The sequence below is a fragment of the Zootoca vivipara genome, chromosome Z2 (genome assembly GCF_965207765.1).
Source record: "Zootoca vivipara chromosome Z2, rZooViv2.hap1.1, whole genome shotgun sequence".
Lineage (NCBI taxonomy): Eukaryota > Metazoa > Chordata > Lepidosauria > Squamata > Lacertidae > Zootoca > Zootoca vivipara.
The window spans coordinates 27421074-27436071 of NC_142585.1; the positions used below are offsets into that span (position 1 = coordinate 27421074).

General features: G+C 43.1%; 2 protein-coding genes across 8 annotated transcripts in view; both read left to right on the forward strand.

Moving 5' to 3' along the window:
* Nucleotides 1-14998, forward strand: part of ARHGEF9 (Cdc42 guanine nucleotide exchange factor 9) — a 338518-nt gene that overhangs the window by 193580 nt on the left and 129940 nt on the right. Inside the window, exon 1 of one of the 7 annotated variants that reach the window (XM_088664657.1) lies at nt 7477-8670. The exons of 5 other annotated variants lie outside the window; for them this stretch is intronic. Coding sequence is in view for 1 of the 2 variants with exons in the window: in XM_035113490.3 (XP_034969381.1) it covers nt 8673-8681 (9 nt within the window). In the remaining variant the exon portion in view is untranslated. Of the gene's footprint in view, nt 1-7476; nt 8682-14998 lie in introns of those variants that run through there. One more of the 7 variants, XM_035113490.3, reaches the window with a different exon arrangement.
* LOC132591493 (uncharacterized) lies at nt 8169-8348 on the forward strand. Its single transcript, XM_060270162.2, has one exon. The coding sequence runs from the start codon at nt 8169-8171 to the stop codon at nt 8346-8348; it is 180 nt and encodes a 59-aa protein (XP_060126145.1).

Sequence of the window (14998 nt, forward strand, 5' to 3'; positions counted from 1 at the left end):
AAATGATGCGCCTATGATAGTTGAAGCAATAAGGAGGGAACAATAACCATTGTATTAACATGGAGGCAGCAAGATCTAACAAACCATGTGAACCTTGTACTGGAACATCGGAAATTCATATATACCAAATCAGACCACATTGCTCCATCTAGCTTAGCACAGTCCACATTGACTGGCAGTGGCTCTTCAGGGTTTCAGGTAGGAGAACCATGTCATGGGTTCAAATTTCAACACAGCCTTGAAGTTCTGAGGCAGTTCTTTGTTTGATAAGACAGCCATCAACTTGTAGCACAGACACAGATGCAGAACGTGAATCTTTAAGACCTGGTTTATACATCCAGTAGAATGAAGAACTTAGGTAGAATCCTAAGGTGGTTAAGAGTGGCTGTTCCACTTCTGGGTGCAGGCAGGAGGCGATGCTTTTGAATGCTCCTTGGTGCAAAAACATCCCTGTAAGTGGAAGGTTGTCACACAAAGAAGAAATGTCTAAGCCCATGTTGTTCTTGGTGTGCTATTCATTTTTAATGCAAGGGAGAATTCAAGAATGGAAGTGGTATCACCCCATTCCTTCATCATAAGACTACTACCTCCTTCTGCTGCATGTTTAAACCAGGCTATAATCTCCCCCTCCCCATCGTTTAGATGGAAGATATGGCCATACTGTTTGGTTTCTTCAGTTTGTTGCCCTAGGACAAATTGGCCCTTCATATGTTGCTAATCTACAACTCCCACCAACCATAGCTAAGCAAGGCCAATGGCCAGGACTAATGGGAGTTATAGCTCAATATCTGAAGGACCAAAGGTACCCCACACCTGCCCTAGGACAACGTTACTGGGGGACCAGATTCTGCCTCTCAGCCTAAGCTACCTCACAGGAAGGGTTGCTGTAGGGATTAAATAGGGGAAGGACTTTGAGCTCCTTGGAGAAAATGATGGGACATAAATACAACAAATAAACAAACCTAGTGCCCTCCAGGTCAGGTGCATTGGACTACAATTCCTAGTATGATGGGAAGGCTGCCCAAGGGATGCAAGTTATTATTTTTTCACACCTCCAAAAAGTGTTTGGCATTCCGTTGCGTATTCCCATTGACCTCTGAAAGTAACTGGAGGAGTGGGTTTAATTCAGCTGACCAAAATGAGAAACAAATAGACGATGTGCTAAGGGATGTTTGTCTGAAAAGTTTGTTGAAACAATTTTTTTTAAAAAAATTCTTTCCAGTAGCACCTTAGAGACCAACTAAGTTTGTCATTGGTATGAGCTTTCGTGTCCATGCACACTTCATGGACACGAAAGCTCATACCAATAACACATTTAGTTGGTCTCTAAGATGCTGCTGGAAAGAATTTTTTTATTTTGTTTCAATTATGGCAGACTAACACAGCTACCTACCTGTGAAAAGTTTGTATGAGACATACAGGAACTTTTTGATTCACAAGTTTTTGATGAAGGCCGCAGCATTATTTTCCTATCCTTGATCGTGAAGAGTCAACTGAAGTAGGTGCCTCTTGAACAAGGATGTTCTTGACCCCTTGTTGTAACAAGAGGGTGGATTTGTGCAGTGAACAGCTTCGTTAAACCATTTCCTCCTACAAGGCCAGCTGATTGAAATTTTCCCTCTTTCTTGCTACTCCTTCTGCGAGGTTTTTAGTTCTGCTTTTTGTGTAAAAATCTAACTAGTAACTATCTAGTTTCCAGTGTGCCATTTTTCTTTTGGCTCTTGATTACCATCTTGAGGCTGAAAATCATCACCATCACCATCATCATTTAGATATGAGGAGAGGAGGGTTGCAGCAGCTAGATCATTCCTTGAGTTATAATTGTTGAGATAAAATATAAATTAAAAACGTAATTAATATACATTTCATGGAGTGCTAATTTTTAGATGCATACATTTTAAATAAAATGCTAATTGGGGTGCAGAACAGGATAAGGTAGAGACATTCAACTACAAATCTTTAGGAGGACTACCAGTTCAAACATTTCATTGCCCACTTGTGGAAGGAGAGGTAGCCTCAAGTCAGGGTGGTCAACCAGGTGAAACTGCTGCTGTTGCCCAAACTGACTTGGAACCTTTTCTAGTTCTTGCAGGTGATGAGGAGCAAATGGGCAGTTTGGATGGGTGCAGCCCAAGAACACATCACAGCCCAAGAATGCCCAGGACTTGCAGACCTGGGCTCACAGTATGGGGTAATAGGGCATAGATCTGAGGGTGTCCAGTTGCCTCCAAATAACAGAGCAGGAGATGCAATTTTTGAATGATTAATTGCTGTTGTCATTGTTATTTATTTTCTATCCTGTAATTCATTGCTGAGTGATCCCAATGCAGACTACATATTGAAAACAAACACACAAACACCACCATTCAATAAACTTATCAATGTAAGACCTTCCTTGGGGAAAAGTCCATAACTCAGTGGCACAGCATCTATTCTCCATGCAGTTTCCAAGCTCCCAGGGCTGGGAAAGACCCTGTCTGAAATCCCCAAGAAGCCACTGTCAGCCAGTAAGCGATACTGAGCTAGGTGGACCAATGGTCTGACTCTTTATAAGACAGTTTCCTATGATTCAAATGGCCACTAGCAGCTAATAGTACTAGAAAACATATCCAAGTTTGACTTTCTTTAAATAGCAGGTGTAAGGATGCCCAGTTTTATTTGGAGCCACATTGCAAAGGGAGTTTTAAGCCACAGTCCTTAACAAAAATCCCCACCCCTTAAACAGGTGGTATTAACTCTGGAAGAACAGCCCCTCTTGGTGCCTCTTCAAGATAATGGTAACTGTGGGAGCAACTTTCGTTGTAAACATGGATTTTTAGCTTAAAGACAAACCAGTAGACTGAATTTCCACATACCCTTTTGCCTCTTTCTTTCTTTCTTTCTTTCTTTCTTTCTTTCTTTCTTTCTTTCTTTCTTTCTTTCTTTTTCCAAGGGGGAAGGGCAGTTCTAGTGTTTGGTTTTAGGCTGCACCACTGTATTGCACAATGTCAGTTAGGATACCTCTCAGTGTTTCCCACCATAGCCTTTACCAATGCACACTGCTGATCTGTGCTCCATGGAGGAAGTGTGGGAACAATTATTATTAAATAAATATGGCACACCATTCATCACAAAAGTTAATAATGGACTATCCATGTTCAGAGGTAGTATACTTTACAGGACACGGGGTTGAGGCAAAAACCAGCCAAGGCTACTGGCTATAAGCCCTGCTTGAAGTCTTCCCAGAAGCATTTGACCATCCTTGGGCCATTGAATTCCAGGCATATTATTGTTGAATCATTTCAGAAGTTTCATAATTCATAAATGGAAATAAATAAATAAATGCCTTTTCAAAAGCTAGTGAGTGAGAAGTTGGGGGGGGAGGGGAGGCTGGAGTCATTTGATTAAGCAGGAGTTTCAATATCCTCTTTCGGAGTTGCTTCATCTCTTTTTTTCAAGAGCTTCCTGAAGGTACTTCTTCCTTCGACAGCCTTCTTGGATCTTTCTAATCCTCCCCTCCCCCTCCCCTCCCCTCCCCACCACACACACCTTCACCCCTTTTCATTCCATTTTCTCCCTCTATTCTGGATCAGGATGAATGAAATGGCATCAATTCTGCCCACACACTGCCTCCATTTTCTAGCAAGGCTTTTAATGTCATTGTGCTGTGAATACAAAATATGTTCCACAAGGCTTAAGCTGATTAGCAGTTATTGTGAATCAAGGACCTCTTCAGTCACCTCTATACTTTTGCATTTCACTCTGATGATGGGCATGGAGGGCACTGAAAGAGGCAGTTTGGGGCAGCATCAGAGACTCACCAGGAGAAAGGTTTAGTACAGGGGCTGTTGGGGGAGAACAGAAGGACCTGGATCATGGCAGTGAAAATCTCAGACCCTCCAAGTGTCCCTATTTTCCAGGGACAGTCCCAGGTTTCCAGAAGCCATCCCAGTTTCTGATTTGATCCCAAAATGTCCCACTTTTCCTTAGGATATCCCTATTTTCATTGGAGAAATGTTAGAAGAGATGCAGTCATGGCTTATAGGAAGCCAAAATATTAGGGGTTCCTGGAGTGTGAAAGACAGAGAATAGAAATGGGCTGCAAGACACATGCTTCCTAAACTGCAGTCAAATTTTCTCAAGTACCATGCACAAATGTTGTCCATTAACAGCTATTCCTTGTGAATGGTTTGAAGGCACATGAGACCATTACCCTTGCTGAAAAGAAGCCAGTCTGGGTCACTGACCTTCTGGGTTGTGCGATGGAAGAGAAGTGGGATGCAAATGTTAGAAAATGAATCAAACAAAAATTATAGTGGGGCAATACATTTATTATGCCCTGCTAATTAAAATTTCTCAAATTTATTTTACTTCTTTCTTTCACTTAAAAATCAAGCAATAAATGTTGTTTCTGGCATTATTTGATGGGAGAAAGATAAAAAGAGCTTTTAAAAATATAGATTCCTGATTCCTAAAACTGCAATAGTCCAGCCATTTAGCAGCAGAATACTAAGCATAACCACTTGTTGGTAAGTCCCACTGACTTAAATAGGCCTTACTCCCAGGACTGCAGCCATGCACACCACGGTTGTGGAGTCAACCCTTCCTTCTTAAGCATGGCATGAGAGAATCAAGGGCTGATGCCACTTCTAATGCTAAATAGTCTTACCTATGCTATGATGATGTCAGCAGTCACACCTGTCTGGAAGCAAACAGATTCAATGTCCATTGCTTATTGCCTACATAACACCATGGTGCTGTGAATCCATGGGTTGAGCATGAGCCCAGTATATCAGTGACTAGCATGTTTACATTAGTTCAGCAAACACTTTAGGACTGGGCCTTTCAAAAGTGGTCAACTGGCATCTGGGCTGCACCATTTGAAACTGAAATAATGAAGCTCTTCTATGCCAGAAGCTCCTTCTACAGTGATGGCTGGTGCCCATTGGGACTTGTAGAGTGGAAGGTAGGGAGATCAACTGTAGGTGGAGCCAGAGCCAATGACAGATGGAGCCAAATCATTCAGGTTTTGCCCCAATTCTTACCCCTGCTGAGTTCTACAACGGACAAAACTGAGGCCAAGGAGAAAGGAGCTGCCATCCAGTTCTATTCCAACCTTGTAAGAAGGCAGGCAAGTGGCAGGTGGCTGGCTGGGGTTGGTGCAGCAGTGGCATTTGGTTTGCAAGTAAAACTATATGCATTAGGTGGATCACCAGGTACTACTGAATTAGAAACCCCTCACCCTACCCACCGCCCATTACTGTTCTCACTGCCCTCCATGAGTTGGAAGGAGACTGTCTTAAGTAGGGAGGTCTTGCATTTTTTTGATTGATCGCTTTAAAAGGTTTATAGGTTGCCTTTTTAGAACAACCATCTCACAAAGCAGTTTACAATCACTAAAATGCATCAATAGCAATAATTAAAATGTAGCAATAAAACTGCTCAACTTGATTACAAGCGGGCAAATAAACATAATGAAATACACTAAAACTGGTGTTGGACACATGGCCCAATTGTTCTAAATCAACTGCCAGCCTCACATTTAATCCCCAAGGGCCAGTCTTTAGAACTCATTCAAAAGAGGTCTGTGAGGGGCCATTGCAGAAAAGGCACTGCTCCTTGTACTTACCAGCCAAATGATTTTTACTGTTGAGCCTCCAACATAGATTTTAAGGGATGGGTAGGTTTGTATGGGTGCAGATGTCCCCTAAGTTAATTTGGTCCTAAATCAGGGCTTTAAACAGCAGCAAACGACATGGTGAGACTGTGCCGCTCACTTGAAATCAGTCCAGTTGAGTTCCTGCAGTATATTGGGATAGAGAGAGGGAGGGACACTGTGGCAACAAGGTTGGTGTGGTGCAAACGTGCCAACAGTGCCAATCCAGCATTCCTGCTGGTGCATTTGCACTCTGCTGTGCTTGTTATCACAATCACTTTGGACTGAGGCAAGATTTTGGAGGCTCCCCAGGCAATTTAGAACGGTGGTAGAATTGGGGTTCCATTTGTGACAGCATAGTTTTCATATTTTTCCTTTTGGCTGTTTCGATTTTCCAAAAGTGCCTCTTTCCCCCACCCCCACCCCCACCTCTTCTTCAACACTCTTTCATTCCAAAAATGCATCCTTTCAGTTAGTTATTTCAACACATCTTTCTTCACAAAGTGGGTTCTGAAGCGGTTAACAACATATCAATACAATGTCATGAAACATTTGCCTTTAAAAGCATCAAAAGCAAAACAAATTACCATTATTTTTAATTGTTCAAATTAATTGCCAAATAGGTGAACCTAATGATGACCACAAATGTTTTAATGCAGGCAGAAATTGATAGAAACATTCAACAATTGAGATTGCTGTGAAGTTGTGATTGAGCCATAATAGCAATCCACCAGGCAGAATTACCTACCGTACCCCTGACTAAGGCTGGAAGAAAGGAGGGGAACCCTCAGCAATGTCTCATGCAAAGATGCAGTGGATGGTCTCAGTCGGCAAATGCTTCCCAGGAGCCTCTGAATAGTGAATGCCTGTATTTCTTGTGGCACCTTTGTGGTTGTGTTAAGACCAGAGTTTAGGATAAATGCACTTTACATGGGGCAACAGAAGTGGCTTGGAAACTTGCAAACTGGTGCAAAGTGCAGCTGCCATGAAGCTGGGTTGGGTGCTGGGAGGAAGCGGAAGGCCTGGACATGTGACACCACTTTTTCACCATAATTGAATGGAGTATGCTGGGAAAGGGCCTGGCTAGCTAAGCTGAAAGTTGAAAGTGGATCATGCAAAACTGAATGATGATGATGATGATGATGGAAGTCTTTTAAAAAGAATAAGCTGTTTCATAGAGGGACATCCTGTCAGTGACTACTACTAGCCAGGATAGCTAAGTGGTACTTCTATACTCAGAGGCTGTCTGTCTCTGAGCACAAGCTGCTGGGATGCGGGAATAGTAATAGGAGTACACTGTTGCATGTGAGGTTTCCGGAATCCGGAGGCACCTGGCTGCCTTACTCACCTCCCGCCCCGCTGGAATTGAGATGTTGGACCAGATGGACCTACCCCGCCAGATATAGCATCCAATACCTTTTTCTTCTTTTGCTCCTAAGTACACTGCCGCCTCCTTCCCTTGCGGAACAAAGGGAGGTCAGGAGGAAAGGAAGGAGCGGAAGGAAGGAGGAAATGTGGGGCGGGGAGAGGAAGGAAGGAAGGAAGGAAGGAAGGAAGGAAGGAAGGAAGGAAGGAAGGAAGGAAGGAAGGGAAGTCAAGTCTGAAGGAAGAAAGAAGGGGGAAAGGGGGGAAAGGATAAATAGGGAGGAGGAAGAAGAAAGGGAAGAAGAAGGAACTTCTGAAGGAACAAGGAAGGAGAAGGAAATTGGATTTTGCTTTTCCATGCTTGGAGCTTTTGCTCCTCTCCAGTTTTTCCTCTCCCTCCTCCTTTTACCCTTTCCTTCTCTTCCTTGCCACTGAGTGACAGCGCCGCCTCTCCTCCGCCCGCCCGCCTGGCTCCTGGCAATTGATTCGTATGCGAAGGGGGTCCGCCTCGCGACGAGAGATGCGGCAGCAGCAGCAGGAGTGGCGGCAGCGGCGGCGGCTTGAAGAGCCCTCCAGCGCGGCCAGGCTTCTGCTGCTCGGCGCTGCCTTGGCGAACTGAGCGGGCAAAGGCAGCTCCCCCACTCTACCCAAGAGCCGAAGCCACACACACACGCAAGCTCCTGGAGGAGAAGGACCTTTGCGGGAGTCGGCGGCGGCGACGGCGGCAGCAGCAGCAGCAACAACAACATCCGGCAATCGCAAGCGAAGAAAGAAAAAAAGAAAGCATTGAGGAGACTCCCCTCCCCCTTCTGTGGTTCCTTCCCTTCCTGCTCCCTTCCTTGTGCATCTTCTCCAGCGCTCATCTAGTTGGCGATACTGCTGCTGTTTTGCATCGCAGGTTCCAGCAGGGGCTGAGAGAAAGAGAGAGAGAGGAATATACAAAGCAACAGGCGCGTGCACGCTCTCCCCCTCCCCTCCACACAAACACACACACAAGCAGGCAGACCCAACAGAGCCTCTACTACCACCACCACCACATCATCCTCCAAAGCAGCCACCCTAAAAAACCCCGCAAGCGGAGAGAGCCAGCGGAGAAAAGAGGGAGCCAGAGAGCCAGAGAAGCGGTGCCTTTCCCTTGCCCCCTCCTCTCCTATAGCATGGTGGATGTATGGACAGTCTCACAGAGCAGAGGTTGACAGCTCCAAGCCTCCAAGCTCCACATCTGGAGCACTACAGTGTTCTGCACTGCACCATGACCTTGGATGTTCAGACGGTGGTGGTGTTCGCTGTTATCGTGGTGCTCCTGCTGGTCAATGTCGTCCTCATGTTCTTCTTGGGCACCCGTTGAATGGACTCTGGAGTGTGTTTTTTTTCCTTCCTTTTTTGATCTCTCTCTCTCTTCCCCTTTCTCCCCCCACCTTTTTTCCTTTTATTTTTTTGCTCCTGAGTTGGTGATGGTGGCAGCGAAGGAGGAGGCGGCAGCATACCACTAGCAAAACTCAAAACAAAACAAAACAAAAATCCCAAGTTTCCAAATTAACAAACAAAATCCATCCAGAGAGAAAGGGAGAGATTATACACACATAACAGAGAGAGAGAGAGAGAGAGAGGAATTTCTTTACTGAGGGGGGAGAACAGCTTTGAGATTCAACATGGCCTCGCTGTGATCTGTATGACGTTGGTATATTATCTCTCCCTAAATCTTTTGTCATGTCTTGTCTATTAAGTATGCCTGTAAGTGTATCTGCTTAATGCCCAGTTAATTCTATATTGATGGATATAGATATACACACACACTAAGCCAATGTCTGTGTGCCTACCTATCTAGGTAGACACAGAGTGCTGCTATAGCTCCATATCTCTGTCTATACTGAATTAATTCCTGCCTATATTTCTTGTTGTTTGCAAACGATCAGTGGGAGATAAATATTTCAAAGTGAAATGTGGATTTGCATCATATTAATGAGCAATGGATTCACTGCTAGTTTTTACACAGTGTGTGCATGTACATTTATTATTACTTCTTAAAGCAGAAAAAAGACACTGGAATGCTTTGGCTTAATACCAAAATAAGGCTTGCTTTGTGCCAAGTAAATGGGAATCAAATGCCTTTGCAAAGGAGATTGCAGGGCTGGAGAGAGTGCCCATTCAGCTTTGCATTTTCCTGATATATATTTAAGAGGTTTGAGAGGAAAGGAATGTCATTGAAAGCTTTAGTCAGCTATTGGGAAATAAGAGTGTGTGGGGGAGAGGTTTATTTTATTTGGTTGCCTTGGCAGTACGATTTGAATCCTCAGACCTTCTGGCCCCCGTTTCAACCCTTTCAGATCTGCTTTTACACTGCTTATTCACAGCTGCTCCATTCAGCCCACTAGAAGCACAACCAGCTGGGCTTCGGCTATTAGTGTGCTTCCCATCTTTGCAGACTGGCGAAGCAAATAGAAGAGGTGTTTTGTTTCCTTTTAAAGCATGCTCCCCCCCTTTTCTTTTTCAAGCCATGTTTTCACAGTGACTTGGTCTATCAAGGTGGATGGGGGAGTGGGGGTTGGGAGGGGAGAGGGAAAAAAAAGCTTTATCCACCACTTAGATAACAAGATTCAAATATGGGTAGCTTAGGGTGACTTAATTCACATTGATTTCCTTGAGAATGAAGTGCTAAATTATGTTTTATGACACTCTGGCAAAGAGGTGTCCATTGGTCTTCCTAAAAAGAAAATGAAATTGTTCCATGAGACATAGCTTTGCATGGCAGAGGGGGTTATGAGGGATGCAGGTATGATGAAACAAAGTCAAAGTGGTACAAAATGTACCTTTGTGTCATATGTCTCCTGAAGCTGTGATATATATAGAAAGGATATGGTTGATTGCAGTCTTCCCTGCTCTTTATTTATTTATTTGCAGGAAGAAACGGCACGCAATTTTATCTTGCTCTATTTGCTTACATCATGCCCATCCATTGTCGTGTGTGTGTGTGTGTGTGTGTCTGTGTGTGAAATGAATTAAAACACCAGTAGAAGTGCCGGTGTTTGAAAATAACTAAAACATGACCAAGTTGATAAAATCACAGAAAAAAGAAAGAATAAAATTGGGTGGGAACACTGAGTGATTCTGGTTACCTCTGGTTGATTTGGCAAATTTAGGAATAAAAAATTCACTGACATTCACAACCAGTGTTAATATAGAAATATATTGTGATATCACTTTTTATTCATAACCTATTGCTTGGATTTCCTGCTTTCCTGATTTCTTCCCATCTCTTTTACTTGTAGCTTTAAGAGAAGGAACAGGTGTTATTGCATTCAAGTTCGGGTGGGTGGTCTTTAAAAATAAAATAAATATTCAGTGAGGCACTTTGGCTTGGAATATTTTACTCCCTGAGTATTTAGACACACAAGTTGGTGTCCCCTTAACACAGGATCATTTAGCAGGGTTCTCTTTCCTCATCCAATGCCTCTTTCCAGGAAAGAGGAGATTGTTATGATGAAGTTAAAATAATGTCTTTCATTCATTCATCTGGCATGAAGACTAAATGGTGGAACCAGGAAGGGCGGGGGGAAGAGTTCTAAGAGGAAGAAATAAGATACATGGATTTTATTAGCATCTCAGAATGCTGCTTATTTCTCTGATGTTCGGCTTATCCAAAACAAATAGCTACAGGCAGCACTTGGCAACTGTCAAATTCCACCACCTGGGTGAATCAGATTTCTCCATGTCCAGATGTTGGCAGTTTGCTCTATGCATGTGTGTGCATATGGATGTGTGAACACTTAGTATGCAAAGGATCCGTTTTCTTTTGGCATGGCTCTCATGACTCATTTTGATTACATCACTGGTGCTTTTTTTATTCATTATTTTGGAGGTGCATTTAATCAAGCTCGAAGTACCTTTAGATGCTTTAATTTGGGGGTGCCTGTTAGTTTTGGATGCTTTAATTTGGGGGTGCCTGTTAGTTTATAGCAACAGGCATATTATTTTGCTGATGCTGATACTCCTTGCCAGAGCAACAGCTGCCTGAATTCTAAATTTTGTCTGGAATTCTGCAATTCAGAATTAGATCTCTACCCCACCCCACCCCACCCATAAAGAACAGTGGATGCCAGATTCAGACATTATGTTGTGTCACCTGGAGTTTAAGGGTGGGGGTGGAGATTGAAAACTTGAAGTGGGTTAAAATTGTGGGTGGATTTAAGAGGTTTAAAGCCTTAATTCAATATTGTTTACTGTAAAAGACTTAATGAGTCTAATGGAACTGATTCACAGGTAAAGCTGCCTAGGATTGCAGTTGTGAAGAATTATTAGTAAATGCTTGCTGCATACGTTTTAAACGTACATTTTGAAAACAGCCCCATTTTTAATACTCTGCCTACTGGTAGTGTGTTTGCCTGGAGTTGGCAGAGAACTCTGAGAGAAGCTGAACTTTGTGATTAGCTGTGCAGATATAGTACTAAAAACAAAACAAGAACCAGCAACCCATGGTACTTACTTGTACCCCAGTTTGCAGGGTGTTGGTTGGGTCCCTTCCAGCTGTAGTGTTATATGATTATATACATATTTAATATATAACTTAAAAGAAAGACCCACTGAGATACTGAGACTTACACACACATTAGTGTGTGCAGGACAAAACTGCAACTACAGTTTTGCGTTTTAGGTTTGGTAACTTGGTTTGCTTGATGGGCAAAATAAGCCTTAAAGAGGGAGTGGGTATTTTCTCAGCTTTGAATAGGGGTGGAGAACCTGGTGCCCTCCAAATGTTGTTGGACTCCAGCTTCCACAATTCCTGATTATTGGGCATGTTGGCTAGGGCTGATGGGAACTGAAGTCCCAACAACTGGAGAGCCACAAGTTCCCAATGTTGAGCTGTCATTATTTTTATGAGAACAGAGATAAGTTTTGTAGGCAATGGTGTGTGGTTTTGCTTTGTAGTCCTAGAAATGGGTGCTCCATACACCTGCTGCACAATATGTCACCCACCTGCTATGCAAATTTGAGCTATCTTGCTTTATGGCATCAGAAGCCCTCAAATTTTGCAAAGTTGCTCCCTCTCCATCTGGTGTTCAAATCACAAGACGGGGCAGAGGGGGATCTCGCCTCTCTGATCTTTTGTGATGATAGGTTCCCTTAGCTACAGATACAGTCAACGATACAGATACTGGATGACTGGGTACAGTCAACAATAGTCAAGGAGTGATGCTTGTGTATTTCATCAATCCCCTCCACCTTATGTCCCCCCCCTAATTTGAGCACTGTTCCCTTCCTGGATGTATAGGAACTCTCCAACTATGACATTTTCCCTCCCCATAGACAAATCTGAGAGAGAAATCCTAGCAACTGTGACCACATGTACTTTATAGATAAAAGTCTCAGATGCATTATTTTCTACAATATCCAAGAATAAAGCTATTGACTGTATCATAGCAACCCCTGCACCACTGTACTTTTTAAAAATAAAAATAAAAAGCACACTTCCTCCTGATCTGTAATCCACCACCTTAAAGCCCCAGGATCCTTTCAAGATAAGAGGAGCATTCACACATCCCTCCTCCCTCCCTCCCGATCCTCTGGATGGAGGGGGGAGGCAGTCTCTCATGCCACCGCTGCTGATGCCAGACCCATTGGGCTTTTCTGGTGACTAGTACATTGAATCCTTCCAGGCTGATAGGATAAATTATTTTTATTTATTCTTCTCTTCAAATTCTTTATTTCATTTCCAGCCCCTCCCTCCCTCCTTCCGTCCCTCCCTCCTTCTCCATCCCCTCTCTCCCTTCATTCTGAATTTCACATGTCAAGTAAGAGGGAGGGGAAATAGGCGAGCGCTGGATATTTCTGAGTCTGTTTTGACCTTTTTTGCATGAGCATTTGAGGCTGAATAGCTATTTATTTCTTCTCTTCCCTGCCCCCCTCCCCACTTCAGTGGAGGGCAAGGGTAGCTAGGGAGCTTTCCCCTTCTTTTCCAGTTCAGACAGAGGCAGGAAAGCTTAACTGGATCCCAGTCTTTCTGACTGGAGGGGGCAGTTGGGGACCCGGCAGAGAGGTGCTTTCTTCTAACGTTTGTTAACAGCTGCATGCCTAACCTAATTCCTCCTCTTCCTCCGTCCCTGTCTCTTTTCATAATGTGGTTATATTTCTCTTTGGATCAGGTATTCTGTACACAGCCCAACTGCTGTGTATAATGACCGAAGGAAAATTGCCAAAAATCAATGTAAGTTTTCTTTTTTTTTAAACACCCCCCAATTTATTTCAAATTATTAGAACCCATAGTTTATGGTTCATTGTCTCGTCTTGTGCTGTCCTGTCCATTAAACAAAATGTAATGAATGCTAGTTGAGTGAAAATGCCTTTCCTTCATTTCTCTGGGTGAATGCTGCCTGCCCGTCTGCCTGTCTGCATGTATGGGTGTATTTGTGCATCTTTCTGCTTGCACTTTGCTTGTGTGTGCAATGGATTGTGAACAATGCCTCTACATGGAGCAAAAAAAACCACAGAGGAAAGGCTTTGATTCGATATGTTGCATTTACAGTGTGTCTCTTTTTGTGAGCTGAATTGGGTATCACATTAATGTGCATCTCCATTAACTGGATATGAATGTAGCCGATGTATTAAAAGCATACTTAAAAATACTGCCAGTTGCTGGAACGTAGCTGGTAATTCTGCTGAATGACTGATCTAATGGCCTGTTGTATTCAGTAGATTATGGGTTTTATGGTGGTTATTTTTAGCTGTTAAAACTGGAAGGTTATGCTACCTCTTCAATGCCTCATTTTGTTAGATGACCCAAAGCAATGCTTCCATGAGGTGAGGAGGTTGCCCTCACATTCTTATGGTGGTGATGGGGGGCTGGCTTTGAGAGATGCCTGATGAAATACCCTTCAGTTAAATGACACATGACATTTAAAAACCAATGCAGATGGCTAAAATATGCTGGTGGCCAGGATCAGTTGAAGTAGATAATGCTGTTTTTTTAGCATTCCTTTCTAAGGAAATGGTGTGCCGTAGTGTGAACTGCAGTGATTTATATGCTCCAGCCTAAAAATAGATGCTCTTAGAAGGAAGACTACTGAGGAAACCAGAAGAGGGCTTGCTCGTCTCATCCGATGCACTGTAGATGGATTTCATGTGACACCTGACTTTCCTTTTAGAGAGGGGGGTCAGGAGGGAATAGCATTTTATCTTCCATTTTAGAGAACCCGCAGACAACTGGGATTTCTCTTAGCCCTCCTCCTTTTCCATGTTGAGTCCATTGCTTTTAAATCCTCCCATGCTAGCTGTACTGCAACATATATCTCCCCCAACCCATTTCTAAAAATAATACTGCCTTCTGCTTTATTGAGCACCATTATCTCTAGCATTCACAGGACAAGCAAATAGGCCAACAGAGAATCCCTCGTTTCATTGATGACTTGCATTACGTTGGTGATCAGGAAGCTTTATCATTAGTGCAGTGCAACTGCACATGTTGGCTCAGGAGTAGGACCAGCTATGCTCAATGTGACTTACTCCTAGGTAGGCATATACAGAATTGCAGCCCAAGAGGCAAGAAGGCTCGATCTATATTAAATACAAGTACGGAGATTTAGGTCGCATTCATGGCTAAGGCACTTGACAAAAATCTGGATTAGTGTTTGTCATTTGTAAGGCTGGGTTTTTGGCTAAGCTGAGCCCCAAGGAGATCTAGCTTCTATATATAAGTTTTTTTAAGGCAGCTAACAGTAGATCTGGCACTTGTGATTTGTATGTGTTTTACTTCTTGGATGACACTTAACTTTTTAAACTTCCAAAATTATTTGAAAACTAGAATCAAAGAGCAGTTTCATCTTTATTTGCAAAATTGCAAGTAGATTTCAAAAGTTTTCTGACTTGCTTTGGACTGAATGGCTCTCTTTCAAGGGTTGCCTTAAAAAAAAAGAATGGTTCAACTGTGCTGTGAGATGGAAAGCAAAAAAGAAGAGTTGTGTATTAATTTAAAGTTTGCATTAATGGAGTTGTTAAAATGAAGCT

Coding starts and splice junctions, on each gene's coding strand:
- LOC132591493 (XM_060270162.2), top strand. CDS start 8,169: ATGGACAGTCTCACAGAGCAGAGGTTGACAGCTCCAAGCCTCCAAGCT.